At 45.4% G+C, this 18,979-nt stretch overlaps 1 protein-coding gene and 1 non-coding gene across 2 annotated transcripts in view; one reads left to right on the forward strand and one right to left on the reverse strand.

Annotated features, from left to right (window-relative positions):
- PIK3R4 (phosphoinositide-3-kinase regulatory subunit 4) overlaps window positions 1–18,979 on the reverse strand; it is a 70,592-nt gene that overhangs the window by 3,081 nt on the left and 48,532 nt on the right. The window contains exons 14-16 of the mRNA XM_032489342.1: window positions 8,834–8,998; window positions 4,693–4,904; window positions 2,443–2,574 (exon numbers count right to left, since the gene is read on the reverse strand). Of these exons, the coding sequence (XP_032345233.1) occupies window positions 2,443–2,574; window positions 4,693–4,904; window positions 8,834–8,998 (509 nt within the window). The remainder of the gene's footprint in view (window positions 1–2,442; window positions 2,575–4,692; window positions 4,905–8,833; window positions 8,999–18,979) is intronic.
- TRNAN-AUU lies at window positions 8,635–8,709 on the forward strand. The gene has a single exon. It is a non-coding gene; the product is annotated as a tRNA-Asn (tRNA).

The raw sequence follows: 18,979 nt of genomic DNA on the forward strand, positions 1-18,979 counted from the left end.
CTGACGGGCGCTCACGAGGGACGGGAAGGAGGTGGGGAGGCGAGCAAAGGGAATGGAACCTGCGGGCCTGGGGCAGACGTCCTCCCTCAGTATGTCTGAGCAGGGAGTGCTAATCCCTCACTAATATTTACTGAAACCACAATCAGCATTTGCTACAACTCAGTCACTGTCCTACGCACTGAGGAAAAGGCAAATAACGCAAAAAAGATTCACTGTTTCATGGAACTTGCATCCTAGTGGGGACAATACCCCCCACCCCCAAAAAAGAAAGGCCCTGAAGCAGGAAGGTGCTCAGGTGAAGGCAGCCAGGAAGCTCGCGGCTAGGCAGATGGAGTCGTGGCCACCGCCCTCAGGCTGACCGCGTGGATGGCTCACAGGCCCCTGGGCCCTCTCCTTCCACAGGGGTGGGCCTGTGGGCGCTGCACGATGGCCCCAAAGGGACCCAGGCCCTACTCTCTGGAGCCTGAGTGTGACCGTCCTTACCTGAGCTGCAGCGTCTCCTAGAGTGGCACTTAGTGAGCCCCTAGTGCCACCCCAGCTGTCCTGGAAGAAAGGCAAGCCGGCCCGCAGTGAACCCAGATACTACAGTGCAGGCTCTGAAGATGGAGGGCCAGGAGCCAAGGCCGGCCGCCCTCGGAGCAGGAAAAGGCACAGCTCCCTGGAGCCTGCGGGGGAGGCGGCCTGGCTGCCGCCTTGATTCCGGCCTAGGGAACTCACTTCCAACGTGTGGCCTCCAGAAGAGCTAGGGAATGAATGGGTGTTGTCTCCGGGTCCCAGGTTTGCGGTGACTGCAGCAGTCAGAGGAACTGACACGGGCCACGGGAAGCCCAGGGGGAGACCACGGTCAGGTCAGTCACCTCACCTCCAGCCCTGCCCCTCTGGAGTGGCCTCCCCTCAAACCCCAGTGACCAGGCCCCCCTGCCTCTGCCATCTGCTGGCACCAGCCCTACTTCCCTGCACTGTGTTTTATGTCGCCACACACCACACCTTTGTAAATAGTGCCTGACCGTAAATCCTCCTCAAATTATCCTACCTGGGGTCTGTTTCCTGTTGGAGCCCTGACTGACCCAGAGGAACAGAGAGCCTCTGGGCCAGAGGGAGGCATCTGGCTGTTACCTGGACCAAGAGCCCCTGCTGGAAGGTACTGAGCAGAGGAAAGAACAGTCTTAAGAGTAAGAGCAGGGCGTTCCAAGGACGCCGTGAACAGAGACAAGAGACCAAGGCACGCTGGACTAGGGAGGCAGGGATGGAGACAGTACAAAGTGGTCAGGTTCTGGACACAGTGGAGACGGAGCATGTACTAGTGGATGGACCCCAAGTGGGATGAGAGAAGGATCACAGACGCACCAGGCTCCTTCCTGAGCCTCAAGCACAACAGCTGGCACTGAGACGCAAGGAGAGCAGACTCTTCTCGGTGGGGAGGAGGGGATATGGGGGCCTGGCGGGAAAGACAGGAAGCCGGGTGTCCAGCATGGACAGGTCAAGGTTAAGCTGGCTGCCAGACACCTTAGGGAAGACTAAATAGACAGATAAAAAAATCTGGACAAATCAGTATTCAAAGCATGGGACTGGATGTGATCACATGGGAGCCAGTGCAGAAGGAGGAGGGGTTCAGGCCACAGCTTAAAAGTCAGGAGAGGAGGCAGAACCAGCAAGTCAATGATCAGGAGAACCAAGACAGTGATGTCCTTGAAATCAGGCAAGGAAAGCCCTTCAGAGAGAGGAAGTGATCAACTGACCAAGTGTCAAGTCAAGTCAGGCTGGGTGACGGTCGTCGAGCCTGCGGCACTCGGTGACCTCAACAGCAGCAGCACGCGAGCGAGATGGACCGTGTGGGTGAGAAGGGACCGGAAGGAGCCCGGAGGCAGGAGGACCAGTGAGGAGACGTAGGAACAGTGAGAGCTGCTGTGTGTCGAGCCCTAGCCGCGCCAGGCTGTGCACCACACGTCACATCTCCAAGTTCTTACAACTCTGCTATGTAAGCACTTTTTACCACACTGCACAGTGGAGGAAAGTGAGTTTCAAAGACTTGTCTGAGGGTTTATATAAGAAAATGTAAACGCGCAATGAGAGAAGGAAACACAACAGAAACAGAGCCACAGACACGGCAGCTGAGAAGGATGCGTCGAGCCTTCTTAGACTTCTGGGAGGTGCCAGCAACTTTAACAGGAGGAGGGGACAGAGGAGAAGAAACAAACGGAAGGGAAATGATGGCAGACAGGGATGGATGGTGGTGGTGACCCATGAGATTTTTTGTAAACATAAAAAATAAGAAGTGACAATGGAACATCAGTGGTGGGAACTTCTGTGATCAGAATTGAACAAAATCAAGCTCTTAACTCTAGTGTAAAATAGAACTCTAAGAACATGAGTCTGGGCAGCAGGGGTTTCCACGCTTTCTGAGAAAGCCCCCCAACACCTGAGAGCCAGCCCTCCTCTTACCTGCAATCACCCAGGACTGGTACAGGGGGTGCATGGACAGGCGTCTGACGCGAGCCCGGGAGGGATGACAGTGACTGGAAATCGGCAGCTGGAACCTCATGTCCCAACAGGCCATGGTCCCACTGCTGGTCCCTGGGGAAAGGAAATCCCAGAAAGTTAGCACCCAGGAGGAAAGCACATCGGGCTACGCTTACCGAATGGTAGCTTGTGAGCTCTGAATGCACATAACCCGGCTGAGTCACTTAGAAAAGGCTTTATTCTCAGGAAGCCATCCCCCCCAGTTTCAAACAGCAGCTTATACCAAAGATACAAAGTGCTATCACAATGCTATTACAAAACTGTCTAATGAATGTAAATTGAAGATGAATAATTCATTCATTACTGACACTTATTAACTGACAAAGGCACCCACCAAAAAAAACAGGTCGATGATTTGCTAGAAAGCCTCACAGTATTCAGCATTGTTACACTCAAGGGCTATGATTTATTACATCAAAAAGAAGCAAAGCAAACTCAGTCAAGGGAAAAGGCACAAGGACTGAAGTCCAGAGGAAACCAGGGACAATCTGCAATAATCCTGTCGCAGGGAGGTCACACAGGACGTGCTTAATTTAAGCTCCATCAAGGTGTTGTGACAGGAGATGGAAATGTCTGCTAGGGAAGCTAATTAGGGACCCGGTGCCCAGGGTTTCTTAGGGACACACTTTCTAGCACATAAACCAAATTCTGGACCTCCAGAAGGATAGCAGATGTTCAGTGTAAGCCACATGGTTACACAAAACACTTGGGCACACTGAGCCACTCTTCATTTCTGGGGATGGTGAGAAATCTCCCAAAATCTAAGGTCCCAAGCCCCAGCCTAGGGTTAACCTTCCAAGCTTAAAGAATAGCCGTCTCAGGCCTGCTGAGTGGCTTAAATGGTACTAAAATGCTGATTAATTCAAGATTTCTGTAACAAACATTAAGCAAATATAGTTCCCTACAAAAAAAAAAAAAAGAAAGAAAGAAACAGGTCGAGAGAAGACATAAATTATCATAAGTCAACATGTTCAGATGCCTTGAAGAACCGGAGGTGGTTCCAGGCGCTCAGTGACCAGCCCCTCCCACAGTGCAGCTACCATCACACTTCAGTCATTTCCATGCGCCCTTTCCTCCAAAACAGTCTGCAGACAGGAGTGGGTGTCCAATCACAGCAGAAACTGGGGTGAATCTGCATGTCGGCCCATGACAACCCCCCCCACCGAGAGGTCTCCCACCCCAACACCGAGCAGCTGGTTGTGACGGCACAGAGCGTGTTCCTAGACTGGCCTCCAGCTCCAGGGAAAGATGAGGGCTGGCTGCCCTGCTCCGGGTCAGGGGCTCAAACAGCCGCAGGTAGTCCTGGCTCCCTCCAGAGCTACCGGGGCCACATGCTAACTTGCTAAGTGTGTAATATCTACCCTTCTAGACCTGCCAGCGCAGGTCAGTCACACAGAAGGCAAAAAATTAGCATTTTGTATAAACTATATAAAAACTAATAAAGGCAAGGAGAGATACTTAACAATGTCACAAATGCAAGTTAGGGGATCTAGAAACCAATACTCAAGCACCGCGGATTATAGTTCTGAAAAAGAATGCCACCTGGGAGTAAATAAACTATAGGACCTTCCAAACGGGCAGGTTCAGAGCCCTAGCAGGGAAAGAAGGTGAAACTGAAGCAGAGGAAGCAGCAAGGTCACAGAGTGCATCTTCAGCACCTGACGGAAGCGGGCAGGGAGGGGTATCCAGCCAGAACCCTCGGCTGCGCTCTCCTCCGGTGATGGCCGCCTCTGCCCTGTGAAGGAGCCCCGCACGCAGCCCCTGAGAGGATCAGCCCCATGTGAAGATGAGGAAACAGGGACTCAGAGGAGCTGTGCAGCTGGCCTGGGGTGACTGTGCCCAAGTTCAAATGCTCTCCTTTGTCAACCGGGCCCGCCGCCTCCCTGGTACAAGAGGATGCCGGCAGATCTGGTCACCATGGTAATGAGACAGAGGCTCATTTAAGAACAAAGTTAAAGAGGTAACTGTTTCATGTGCTGGGATACTGACTTCACTCTTTCAAATCTGTTTTTAATGAAAAAAATTAAAGTGCAAGTGGCTATAACATAATAATTATGAGGAAGAAAAGTTCATGGAAAATATTACCCCTGAAGAAAAAGAGAAAAGCTCTCCTAAGAAGGCAGTTCTGGACAGCAGCACCCAAACCTGGCCCAGGACTAGGGGGCAGCTCACCGATGCACAGCCAGCACTGGTGGGTGTCCACGGCGAAGGAGGTGATGAGGCCCGCCTTCAGGTCGTGCCTGAGTGTCCACGCGTTGCTGGACGACCTGAGGTCCCAGCCCACTAGGGAGCCGTTCACGGTGGCATAGGCCAGGACGGACTGCGCCCCGGAGTGGAAGTGGTGCATGTCCACGACACAGCCATCCTCCTTCGGGTCCAGGACTCTGAGAAATGCACATGTCAGAAGGCAAACGCTTCTCCAGTCACACAGCACCAGTCTCCATTCAAGATGAATTCATGTTCTAACCACGGTCAAGTGGCCCATCAAGACAGTGACAGCTCAGCATTTTAAAAAAATTATTTTAGACTTACAGGGAGTTGCAAAAATAGTACAGACTTCTGTGTCGCCCTCCCCTCATGCTAATACTGCACGTGAACACAGTACATAACATAACATCCCTCAAAGCTAACGAGGATGCCCGGCCCCACAGCAGGAAGGTGCAGGACATGGTCAGACGTCACCAGTTCTCCCACTCTGATCTCAGCTGCTCTGGCTCCACCGAGACACCGCCGGAATGTGGCTGCCCTGTCTCCTTCGTGCCCTCTACCTGTGCCCACGCCATCTTGCTGGAGACTAGTTGTTAGTCATCTCGTAAACGTGCCCCTTCTGGGTTTGCCTCCTGCGCTCTCAGTCTGGGCCTTCCTGGGCAGGAGACCACCAGGGGGACGTGACTGTCCCAGCGCCCAGATGAGGGGGCAGTGCTGCTGGTGCCACTGGGGTCAAGGGAGCGACCCGGGTGGTGTCTGCCAGGACTCTCCCCTGTACACTGGGCACTTCTCCATTTATACTACTCTGTTTCAGACTATGCAGAAACCTGTTTCCGTGTACACCTCTGCCGGCTGGCTTCAGGCTCCGTGGACAGGCAGGCCCGTGGTGCGCTACTGATGACTGTCGGCCTCTCTGGGTCCTGGCTTCGCTGGGTCCTGCACTCATCCAGCTCTCCTGTAAGGAGCAGCTGTCCTTCTCCATCAGCCTGTCTGTATCAGCGTGGACTCACAGTCGGGACCCAGTGCTTATTCTGTTGCTCTGGCTGCACCATTGTGGCCATGGGAAGCGACCAGGTTGGCTCTAACGCCCTCTCAGTGTGCTTTTGTGGACCACTTCCCAACTTTCGGGCATCACGAGATGCCCCAGACTCATCTTGCATTGTTCCTGCCCCTGCTCTGGAATCAGCCAGGTCTCCGAGGAGCCCCGGTTCCTTTCACTGGAGATGGCATTTAGACCCAGGTCTGTGAGCAAAGTGCTCGCTGCTAGTGGAGTGCCTGTGTCTGGTCCATCTCGATGACCAGAAGGATGTTAGGTACACCACCCTCGTGCCCGCAGACAGCCTGTTTCTGTGTCTTTGTGCATGTACACACACAAGTGAGTCACGCTGACACTGAGTCCACATCAACATCTATCCGGCACAGGGTCCACCGCAGCCAGCCCCCTTGCCCTGACTGTAATCTGCTTCCTCCGCAGTGAGGAACCTGGCTCTCATGACCTGCAACACACTTACTTCTCAGTTCAACCCCAGTAGACAAACCAAGCAGTTCTGGAACCATCAGACCACAGTCCCGTGAAAAACCACCAACTAGAAACAGCGTGCAAGCTCAGTTCCTTCTATCATTAGCCTCACCGGAGCCAACTGACGACTGTTCTCCAGAGTCATTCAGGGGGCGCCTTCACTCCCCCAGCTCGTCCCCGGGGCGGAGTCATCCGTACAACTGACCTCTCACCCCATTCTCCCCCATATCCTGGCTGGTTGGTTTTTTTAATCTCACATACTGTAAAATTCACTTTTTTGTGGCATACGGTTCTCTACATTAGGACAAACGCATTTCACATATCTTCCCCCATAGACCACACAGAACAATTTCACACCCCAAGCTGCGTCCTGGGCGGCCCCTGTGGGGTCAACCCGACCCCTACCCCAACCTGCGGCAACCCCGGATCTGTTCTCCTCCCGAGAACTTCATGTTTTCCAGAATGTCATATAATTGGAAACTTTCAACATATAGCCTTTTAGATCTAACTTCTTTCATTAGAAAAAAGGATTTAAGAGTCATCAATGTTACTGCATGAATCAATAGTTTATTCCCTTTTATTACTGATAATAAAATAAAAATAAAACTACTACTGAGGCCTTTGTAAGCCCTGTTCTAATGTATGGGTGCACCTGTCTTTCTTACACTGAAAAGAACACCATAAACATTCTGGCGCCTCCTCTGCCTGCCTATGCTCTGGGGGCCAGCCCCTTTTTCACTGCACAGCGCGCCTCTGCACACAGTGCCACTTTAGACTCACTAAGCGTCAGCCGACAGTTTCTCTGAGGAGCCAGGTAGTAAATATTTCGGACTTTGCAAGGCACATGCACCCCTACTGCAAGTTCTTTATTTTTTTAATGACCCTTTGAAAATGCAAAACCATTCTTAGTTTACGGGCCACACTGCAGCCTGTAGCTCGCTGACCCCTGTCTGAGGCAAACAAGTATATTTACATTCCAATACCGGCCACGTTCCCTAGAGTGATGACAGGAAGTCCAAATGCCAAGTAAGTGGTGAAAAGATGCCAAGACCCTAATTATTAAGAGCCGGGCAACAGCCAAGCCTGACTGAAGGAAGGACACTTCCTGAAGGGACCCCGCTGTCAGAAGGCAAAAGCTGACCCCCCTGCACAGCCTCCCACCCAGGCAGCCAGTGCTGCCTCTGGTGAAAACAGTAATGCTTGCAGTGAAAGGTGCATCTCGTGCACACAACGTGCACATCACTGCCAGCAGTCGCCACGCACCGCGGGCTGTCGGGAGCTCTGCTCTTTCACACAGACTCAACAGGTACGGGCTACACGGTCACCCTCTGCTGAAAGGACCTCAAACAACACTGGCAGGCAATGATTTTTTAGTTAAAGGTCATTACAGTGTGTCCGGGACAAAAGTGGCCCAAATCTGTGTAGTGAGTGTGTTAACAGATAACATGTATTTTAACTGCAATGGCAAAATAAAATCATAAGCAAACGATAAAACAATAAAAGCAAGTGATGCAATCCCAGCTGAAGCATCCCACCCCCTCTGCCTTAGCTGCCTAACGGCCACGACTCAGAATCCACTCAACCACCCGCTCACACTGCCTTCTTCCTGGGGTCCGGCACCCCCCCCCCGGTCTCACCCCACCCCCCAGGCCGTCCTCCCTGTCCCCCCACCTGCTGGCCCTGGCCCTGTCACACGGCACACCATCACACTGCACTGATGTCATCTGTCCACCGGCCTGTCTCTCCCACTGGGCTGTGGTTTCCTGGAGAGCATAACAATTCTCATGTCTGGAGTCTTTAATGTGTAACACATCCCAGTGAGTTGAAAAACTGTTCTGCCTGATCTTAAATATCTTACTTTGCAAGTGTTTAATCTGCAGGCAACCACAATTTGTAAGAAGTGGAGGAAATTCTTAAATAACACCAGCCAGTACTTTGTTTTTAAAATGATAAGCAAGTCATCTGACTGCAAATCTCTGCCCCGTGTTCCCATCCACTTCAGAGGTTTCACCACCAAGCAACAAAATACTGACAACACTGGAGTCTTCTTTAATGACGAACACTCACAGTGCCACCACCAGCCAGCCAGAGCCGCGACGGGAGATGTAACAATAATTAGGTTACTCAGACAGATTCCAGACTGGGACGGGCCACAAGTTCAAAGCTGCCCTTCTGACCTTTTGACAAATTCGCAGAAAGTAAGCACGCAGACAGTTTCCTGAAACTATGTGTGATGGATCTGAGCTGGCAACACAATTTTTTTCATGTGCTTAAAAAGAGAAGCACACTGTAATGAGCCCTCAGCTGACCCAGACTGTACTGGGGGGAAGTTAAATTACTCTGGTGCACTAAATGCAGTTGAAAAACCACAAAGCATAACGGGGGGGGGGGGTGTAGCTCAGTGGTGGAGCATGTGCTTATTAGCAAGCACAAAGTCCTGGGTTCAATCCCCAGTGCCTCCATTAAAAAACAAATAAATAAACCTAATGACCTCTCCCCTCCAAAAATTTTTATAAATAAATAAATAAATAAAACATTATTTTTGAAAACAGACAATGGTGAAAAAACACAAAGACAGACAGATACCTGCTTTGCAGAGGATGAATTTTAGGGGACTTGGGCAGCTTAGACGCCTCGACCGCAAGCAGCTGGACAGCCCCGTTATCAGACGCGATGGCCAAGTAGTGGGACCCCTGGCAGAAGGTGAGCGTCTTGACACGTCCCCCAATGCGGCCGTATGTGAGAACAGACCTGCCGAGAGAAAAAGAAGGCTGCATTTCCCAAAGCCACAGGAGTGTTATTACTGTGGATATTAAACAAATACCCACACGACGATTAGCGAACAAACAGTACTACCGACTCTGAGGTCCGTTTCACATTTTGATCGCATCACAAAAACTACTCCCCCTCAAAAGCGCTGGTATAAAATCACCTTTCCTTCTGCTATTTTTAAATGACCCTCTTCACACACTTCCGTCCGACCAGAGGCAGGCTGCTCCTCGTCCGACTGTACTGTGGTCCTGGTCCAGCTCTTCCTCCTCCTGCGCTCCCTTCCCCCACTCCTGCCCCTTCAGTTATTTACTCTGCAGTCCCCAGATGCAACTGGTTCCACTACTGCCTGCCCTCAGACGATCTAGGTGGAGCCACGTACCCCACTGGGTCTCAGCTGACTCATTTACAAAGCAAGGACGGCCCGAACCATCTAACTGGGATGTAGTGAGGCTCAAACACAGAGACCAGAGACATTCATTAATGCACAATATTATCATCATATTCTGTACCCCCAACACACGTGCCAACCCCCTAAGCTGTCTGTCCTTCTCTAAATTCACTGCAAACTTCTTGAAGACGTGAGCTTCAGAGAGGGCCTCCCGCCATCACAGGTCCCCCTTCATTACCCTCCACGAGGGATGCATGCTCACCCTTCTACAGGATCATGACCCTGAAAGGTCACGAGGTCCTAATCACCAAATTTATTCACCTCTATCTTTTATAACTTAAGTTAATATTTTTTAAATATACAAAAAACATTAAAATACAGACAATAACACAGAAAAGTCAAAATGCTTATAATTCAAATACCCCGAGAGGAACACTTGTAATATTCTGTTACATATCCTTCCAAAGAGATTTCTATACATATGACAATATATTCATATTTGCTTCTTAAATAAATATGGGATCACATTTTATGTATTTTTCTTAATCAGGCCTCTCTAGTACACTTTTTCTTAACAATGGCTTTGCTGAAATACAATTCACATACCATAAAGTAGAACATTTTAAAGTGTGCAATTTAGTGATTTTTAGTTCAGCAACAGAATTCTGCGAAATCATCAGTATCTAATTCCGTAACATTTCATCCTTCCCAAGAAACCCATCTCAGACCCGTGAGCATCCACTCCCAGTCTTCCCCTCCCCCAATCCCTGGAAACAACAAATCTGCTTATACTTCCTATGAATTCGTATTTCAAATAAATGCAGTCACACATTAAGGCCCTTTTGTATCTGGCTTCTCTCATTGAGCGTGGTATTTTCAAGGCTCACACAAACCCTGTGACAGTTGTGTATTACTATCCCATCAACTGGGTACACCACAGTTTATCCATTCATGAGTTGATGAACCTCTGTGTTGTCTCCGCCCTTCAGTGGTTATGAGTAATGTTGCTGTGAGTACTTGTGTGAGTCTTTGTGTGGACGTGTGTCACACACACAGCCCGCATGGCAGGCTAGTGAGCCAAGGACAAGGCAGCGGGAGAGACAGGGATGTCAACGTGCTCCATCGCTCACACCTGCTTGTGACTGCTCTCCCTTCTTTGATAGTAGACATAATTTACATACCATAAAATTCACCCTTTGTGAGCAAATAAAGGGATTTCTAAGCTTTGTAACCATCACCATTATCTAACTCCAGAACATCACCCCAAAAAGAAACCCTGTACCCACCTGCATTCACTCCCCAAAGCCCCAACACCTTACCCCGCCAGCTCACGGGAACCACTGATCTACTTCTGTCTCTGGATCTGATACTGGACGCATCATATGAACAGAATCACACAATACCAGCTAGGCTTTGGATCACATTCCTTCCCCTTAGTGTGTTTCCAAGGTTTATCCATGCTGTAGCATTCATCAGTGTTTCATTCCTTTCTATTTTTAAGTATGGTCAGTTTACAATGTTGTATCAATTTCTGGTGTACGGCACAATGCATAAGTCATACATACATACACATATCCCTCTTTATATTTTTTCATTATAGGTTGCTACGAGATAGTGAATATAGTTCCCTGTGCTATACAGTAGGTCCTTGTTGTTTATCTATTTTATATATAGTAGTTAGTATCTGCAAATCTCGAACTCCCAATTTATCCCTCCCCACCCTCTTCCCCCCTGGTAACCATAACTTTGTTCTCTATGTCTGTGAGTCTATTTCTGTTTTGTAAATAAGTTCATTTGGATCTTCTTTTTAGATTCCATATATAAATGATATCATACGGTATTTTTCTTTCTCTGGCTTACTTCAAAGAGCTGTCAGACACTCTGGTTTCCACTTTTTGGCTATTACGAATAATGCTGCTATGAACACTAGCGGGTAAATTTTCATGTGAACAAATGTTTTCTGCACGGTCACAAGGCAGCTCTCTGTTTAGTACCTGAGAAACTGCTGCACCATTTTACATTCCTGCCAGCAATAAAGATGTCGATTCCTCCACATCCTCCCAGCACTTGTTCCTGTCTTTGATCACAGCCATTCTAGTGGGCGTGCAGTGGCATCTTCTCACCGTGGCCTTGATTTGCATTTCCCTAACGACTAAGGATGTGGAATAACTTTTTTGTATACTTACTGGTCCTCTTTGGAGAGACATCCACAGTCACCCCATGGTATCCTGGGGGACTAGTTCCACGACCCACCCTCTCCATGGATTCCAAACTCAGTGGATGCCCAAGTCCCTGAGTCAGCCCTCTGGCCCCAGGGCTCCACGCCCATGAAGATACCCTATCTGAGGGTGTCTGACTCTGCGCACGTGGAACCCGCAGCCAGGAAGGGCCAACTGCATTTGAATCCTCCACTTCTCAACTTGGTTTTTTTTTTGTTTTTTTATTGTTGAGTTGAGTTCTTTATACAGTTGGGGTACTTAAACATACGATTTAAAAATATTTGTTTCATTCTCTGGGTTGTCCTTGTACTTCCTTGATAGTGTCCTTTGAAACACAAATGTTTATAATTTTGATGAAGTCTCATTTATTTTTTTCTTGTCACTTGTGGTTTTGATGTTGTATTTCAGAAACTCTTGCCTAATCCAAGGTCATGGAGAATGACATGCTTCTGTTTTCTTCTAAAAGTTTTACAGTTTGGCTCTGACATTTTGGGTCCATGATCCACTGTGAAGAATTCTCTGGGAACTCATTCTTTCACAGGTGGACGCTCAGTGACCCAGCACCGTCTGGTTCAGGCCATCCTTCCCCCACTCATTGCCCAGGAACCCGTGTCAGAAACAGTGACCATAAATGTATCCCTGCATGTCGATTCTAGCCCACTGATCCTTACGTCAGGAACACAGTGTCTTGATTTCTGCAGCTTTGTAGCAAATCTGGAAGGGTGAGTTTTCCAACTTGGTTCTTTTCTTTCAAGACTTTTGCAAATGGGACCTAATTAAACTTATAAGCTTTTGTAGAGCAAAAGAAACCATAAACAAAGCAAAACAACAACGTACAGAATGGGAGAAAATATTTGCAAATGATGCAACTGACAAAGGCTTAATTTCTAGAATATATAAACAGTTCATACAACTTAACAAAAAAAAAAAAAAAAAAAAAACACCACCCAATCTGAAAGTGGGCAGAAGACCTAAACAAGCAATTCTACAATGAAGAAATACAAATGGCCAATAGGCACGTGAAAAAATGCCCAATATCGCTAATTATCAGAGAAATCCACATCAAAACTATAATGAGGTATAACTCACACCACTCACAATAGCCATCATTCAAAAGATGATGAACAATAAATGCTGGAGAGGGTGTGGAGAAAAGGGAGCCCTCCTACACTGTTGGTGGGAATGCAGTTTGGTGCAGCCACTATGGAAAACAGCATGGAGATTCCTCAAAAAAGTGAAAATAGACTTAACCAAAGATACAGCAATCCCATTTCTGGGTATATATCCAGAGGTAACCCTAATTCGAAAAGATACGTGCATCCCAATGTTCTCAGCAGCACTATTTACAACAGCCAAGACATGGAAGCAACCTAAACGTCCACCAACAAATGACTGGATAAAGAAGTTGTGGTATATTTATATAATGGACTACTACTCAACCACAAAAAAGAATAAAATAATGCCATTTGCAGTAACATGGATAGATGTGGAGTTTGTCATATTAAGTGAAGTAATAGGCCACAAAGAGAAAGAAAAGTAACATGCTATCACTCATATGTGGAATCTTTAAAAAAGAAAAACAAAGACACTATGAACTCATCTACAAAAGAGAAACAGACTCGCAGACACAGTAAACATCTTATGGTTATCAGGAAAGGGGATGGGAAGGGATAAATATGGGAATTTGAGATTTACAAATGTTAGCCACTATATATAAAAATAGATTTAAAAGAAGTAAGTTTCTGCTGTAGAGCCCAGGGAACTATGTTCAATACCTTGTAGTAACATTTAATGAAAAAAATATGAAAATGAAATATGTATATGTATGACTGGGGCACTGTGCTGCACACCAGAAATTGATACAATGTAAATGATTGTACTTCAATTTCTTTTAAGAAGGTGCAAAAAAACCCCACAAGTTAGAACTGAATGTCAACAGAAGCACAGTACAGATGACCCTTGAACAACTTGGGGGTAGGGGTGCTGACACTGCTCCCCCACGGGCAGTGGAAGATACACATATAACTTTATAGTTAGCCCTCCCTATCCTCAGATCCAAATCCTCAGATTCAACCAACCACGGATTGTGTAGTACTGTAGTACATATTTACTGAAAAAATCCATGTATAGGTGAATATGCATAGTTCAAACCCATGTTACTCAAGGGTGAACTGTATATTATTTGTTAATTATGGAAGGTACATTAGTTGTTGATTGATAACATTGGTACACATGAGTAATTAATAAATATTAATGAAAAATTATTTTTTAAAAAAGACAGTTTGGGCTATTTAAGTCTTTTGCATTTCTTTGTAAATTTTAGGATCAGTAGGTCAATTTATGCAGAAAAGGGCAGCTGGAAATTCCACAGGGGTTTCACTAGATCAATTTGGGGATGTTTACTGCCTTAACCATGTTAAGTGTTCCACTGACAACATGGGATGTCTTTCCATTTATTTAGGTCTTCTATAATTTCCTTCAATGACGTTTTGGAGCTCTCAGTATTCAAGTCTCATAACTTTTTTGTGAAATTTATTCCTAGGGTGTGGAGAAAAGGGAATCCTCCTACACAGCTGGTGGGAATGTAGCTTGGTTCAACCATTATGGAAAACAGTACAGAGATTCCTCAAAAGACTAGGAACAGACTTACCATATGACCCAATAATCCCACTCCTGGGCATATATCCAGAAGGAACTCTGCACCCCAATGTTCATAGCAGCACTATTTACGATAGCCAAGACATGGAAACCACCTAGATGTCTATCGACAGATGACTGGATAAAGAAGCTGTGGTATATTTATACAATGGAATACTACTCAGCCATAAAAAAGAATAAAATAATGCCTTTTACAGCAACACAGATGGACCCAGAAATCATCATTCTCAGTGAAGTAAGCCAGAAAGAGAAAGAAAAATACCATAAGATATCACTCCTATGTGGAATCTAAAAAAAAAAAAAAATCACTATGAACTCATCTACGAAACAGAAACAGACTTGCAGACATAGTAAACAATCTTATGGTTACTGGGGAAAGGGGGTGGGAAGGAATAAATCTAGGAGCCTGAGATTTGCAAATGGTAGCTACTATATAGAAAAACAGATTTTAAAAAAATCAAGTTTCTTCTGTATAACACAGGGAACTATATTCAATATCCTGTAATAACCTTTAATGAAAAATATGAAAATGAATATATGTATGTATATGCATGACTGGGACATTCTGTTGTACATCAGGAATTGACACACTGTAACTAACTGTACTTCAATAAAATACTAAAAACATAGTACAAATAAATTTATCCCTAAATATTTTATTTTTGATGCTACAGTAAATGGAACCGTTCTCTCAATTTCACCTTTGCATTGTTGTTAGCACACAGAAATTCACTGCATTGTGTACAAATACAACATGATCTTGTATTCTGCAACTTTGCTGAACTCATTTGTTCATTCTAATAGGTTTTTCTTCTTATTGTTTAAGAGAATCTATACACAGGATCATACTGTCTGCTAACAGAGACAGTTTTACTTCTTCCTTTCCAATTTGCACACCTTGTATTTATTTTCCTTATCTAACTGCCCTGCCAGTACAGTACAACTGTACCTCCAGTACCATGCTGAATGAAAGCCGTGAGGGTGGACATTTTTTCTGGGCTCACCTTAGGGGGAAGCTTTCAGTCTTTCACCATTAAGTATGACATTCAAAGGTTTTCCACAGATACCCTCATCAGTCCTCATCCATCCCTAGTTTGTTGAGGTGTTTTTACTCATAAAAGGGTGTGAGATTTTATCAAATGCTTTCTGAGAAACTGTTGAAATCATCATGTGGTCTTTATCTTTTATTCTATTAATAAGATATATTCATTGATTTGCATGTTCAGAAAGGTGTGCATTCTTGGGATAAACTGTACTCAGTCATGGTATATAATCCTTTTAATATGTTGAAGTCGGTTTATTAGCGTTGAGGATTTTAATGCCTTTATTAACTATGGGTCTTGGTTTGTTGTTTTGTTCTGGTGCATTTGTCTGGTTGTGGTATCAGGGGAACACTGGACTTTTAGAATGAGTTAGGAAATGTTGCCTCATTTACTTTTTGGACAAGTTTTTGAAGGATGGGTGTGAATGAATTAAGTATTTGGTAGAACTCACTATGAAGCCATCTCAGTCTGGGCTTCTCTTTCTGGGAAGATTTTTTTCTTTAATTACTAATTTCATCTTTTGTTATTGCTCTACTCCATTTTCTTTCTGATTCATTTTTGACAGCCTGTATCTCTGGGAACCTGTCCGTTTCATCGAGGCTGTCTCATCTGCTGGCACACAACTGTTCACGGTATTCCTTTGTACTCCACAGTAATGCATTCAGTAGAAGCATTCCCTCCTCCATGCCTGATTTTAGTAATCTGAGTCCTCTCCCTTTTTTTATTGGTTACCATGAAAAAGTCTGCCAATCCTGATCTTCCCAAGGAACTGACTTGCTTCTGCTGGTTTTTCTCCTTCATTTTCTACTCCCTATGTCATTTATTTCCTCTTTAGTCTTTATTAGTTCCTTCCTTCTACTTGCTTTGGGTTTACTTTGCTCTTCTTTTTCTAGATTCTAAGAGGTCAAGGCTAACTTACTGATTTATGACCTTTCTTCTCTTTAAATGCAGATGTCTACAGCTATAAATTTCTCACTGAACACCCCTTTAGCTGCAGCCGCAAGTTCTGGTATGCTATGCTTTCATTTCATTCACCTCAGCATCCTCTAACTTCCCTCAGTCCACTGGCTACTTAGCCATGTGTTGCTTCATCTCCACATATCTGTGAATCTCCCAAATTCCTTTCTGTTACTGAGACCTCGTTTCAGTCCACTGTGGTTAAAGAACATGTATGTTGATATGGTTCAGTGCTTTCAAATTTAATCTTACTGAAGACCCCTTGGACGTGACAAGTCACTGTTTTCTTGCCGCTTTCAATATTTTCTTTTTCTTTCAACGATTTTCTTACCATGTGTCTAGAATGGCTCTCTGATTTTTCTCCTACTTGGAGTTCACTGAGCTTCTCAGATGTGCGGATTAATGTTTTTCATCAAACCTGGATGCGTAGGGTTTCAAGCCACTGCTTCTTCAAATATCCTTTCTGCTCCCTTTTCTCTCCTCGCCTCCTGCCGTACGAATGTCAGTACGTTCGCTGGTGTTCCACACATCCCTGAGGCTCTGTCCTTTTTCCTTTATTCTCTTAGTTTTCATATCTCTAACTGGATGCCAAGTGATCTCTTTTCAAGTCCTTGTTTCTTTTCCCTTGCCAGGTGAAATGTGTTCAGCTGTGAGTGAATTTTCCATTTCAGCTATGATACTTTTCATCTCCAGAATGCTATTTGCAGTTTCTATCCCCTTACTGATACTATCTATTTGTTGGAGCATTTTTTTCATCCTTTCCTTTTAATTCTTTAGACAGGGTTTCTTCTAATTCTTTGAAAATGTTTTTAATCACTAATTAAAAGTCACTGTCTAGTAAGTCCAATGTCTGGAATTAGGAAGGTACAGTTTTTCCCATATAGGACATACACTTTCTTACTTCTCCGCCTGATCTCTAACTTTGTTCAAAGCGGGGCATTCTGATTACGATGCATCACCTTCAGAAATAAGATATCAATGTTGTTGCTGCAACGTCTGTATTTTCCCCTCATGTATGGCCCCTGAAGTCTTTGCTCATTTAGATTAGTGGCCGGCTAATGACCGGACAGACATCTCACATCTCCAGAGCCGGTGAGTGTCCCAGGCTCCGCTGAGGCTCTGTCTGTGCCGAGGCCACTGTTAACACCGCAGTTCACAAACTGCCTCGCCCTTCAGCTCCCACTCGCACAGGCTCAAGGTCAGCCCCAGTACTGGGGGTCTCCTCCGCTCCTTCCTGGGCTCATACACAAGCCTGCGAGTGCATGTGGCCTGACAGAGGCCCAAGAAGTCGTCCAAACTTTTCAAAGGCCCCATGGGAATCTTTTTCTTGCTTTAAAGTTTTGTGTCAGCCTCTTATTAGCACAACTCGGAGTGCCACCTCAGGCAGCTGCAACGGTAAACACACACCAGCAACGCTTTCAACAAATGCCCTGCGGCTGGAGTTTTCCTCAAAGAACAAGGTATCAGTCAGCTCAAACAAGGACCGGCCCTGATCATGGGGCTTTTTGAGCAAGCTGGTCAGATAGGGACAGTTCTCTGGAAATGGGGCTCTGAGGGAGTTCCAAAGCCATTATGACCCTTCCAGTGGCTACCAGACTGTTGGTTTTCCTCTTAAACCTTTGTTTTCAGACACTGTATCAAATATATTCCGTATCAAAAAATTTTATTTCCACCATAATCACTTATTTATCCAATTTCACCACTACTGCTGAACTTTTAGTTCGCTTCCAGTTTTTTACAATTATAAAGAAAGCCATTCTGAAGACAGCCTAAATCTCTGAGTTTATTCTCAGTTCTTCCTCTACAAGCCGTACATCCAAAAGCCCCTGGGATGACGATGTGTCACGTGCACTCCCCACAGGGCACTGCTGGGCTCTCAGGCTACTTGGCTTCTTTGCTGCATCCAAGAGCTGCCTATAAACTCTCTTTCACTGCAGTCTGCATAACCTTCATAGTTTCTTCCTTCTTCTCTGATCACTCTCCTCTTGTTCCCAAAGTTCAACTTTGTAAAATTCAGGCCTTCAAAACCCTTTACTTCAGGGGAGCCATACCGCTCAAAAATTTCAACTTCCAACACTATCTGCGACTTTAAAATATGTAATCCTAACACTGATAACTTTCTTGCACACTCCTATACTGTTTCAACTCTACATTAGGACAAAATTCCACTAAGATGTTTTACCATCAAATTCAGCAAGTACCATATATATCAATCTTCCCTAAAACTGAGAAGCTAAATGAGTCAAAAATGTAACAAGTTTCTACTGTACAGCACAGGGAACTATATTCAATATCTTGTAGTAACCTATAATGAGAAAGTACATGAAAATGAATATATGTATGTATACATGTGACTGAAACATTATGTTGTCCACCAGAAACTGACACAACATTGGAAACTGATTATACATCAATAAAAAAGACAATAAACAATAAAAGTAAAAAGATAAACAATGCTAAAAAAATGGGGTAGCACAAAAAGCATATATGGAAAATATAATTTAGAATACTGTAGAGGGGTAAGCTGAAAAAACCCATGTATAAGTTGAGAAAAACAGCAATTTTTCAAGAATTAGTCCCCCAGGGACAAACTAAAAGTTTAACTCAAGAAAAAAGAAAAAGGGCAGAGCTAAGATCCAAGCAGCCTAAATCACCAATCGTAATTTGATGAGAAAGTCAGAACTGGAAACCGGGT

The sequence above is a fragment of the Camelus ferus genome, chromosome 1, assembly GCF_009834535.1.
Source record: "Camelus ferus isolate YT-003-E chromosome 1, BCGSAC_Cfer_1.0, whole genome shotgun sequence".
NCBI lineage: Eukaryota > Metazoa > Chordata > Mammalia > Artiodactyla > Camelidae > Camelus > Camelus ferus.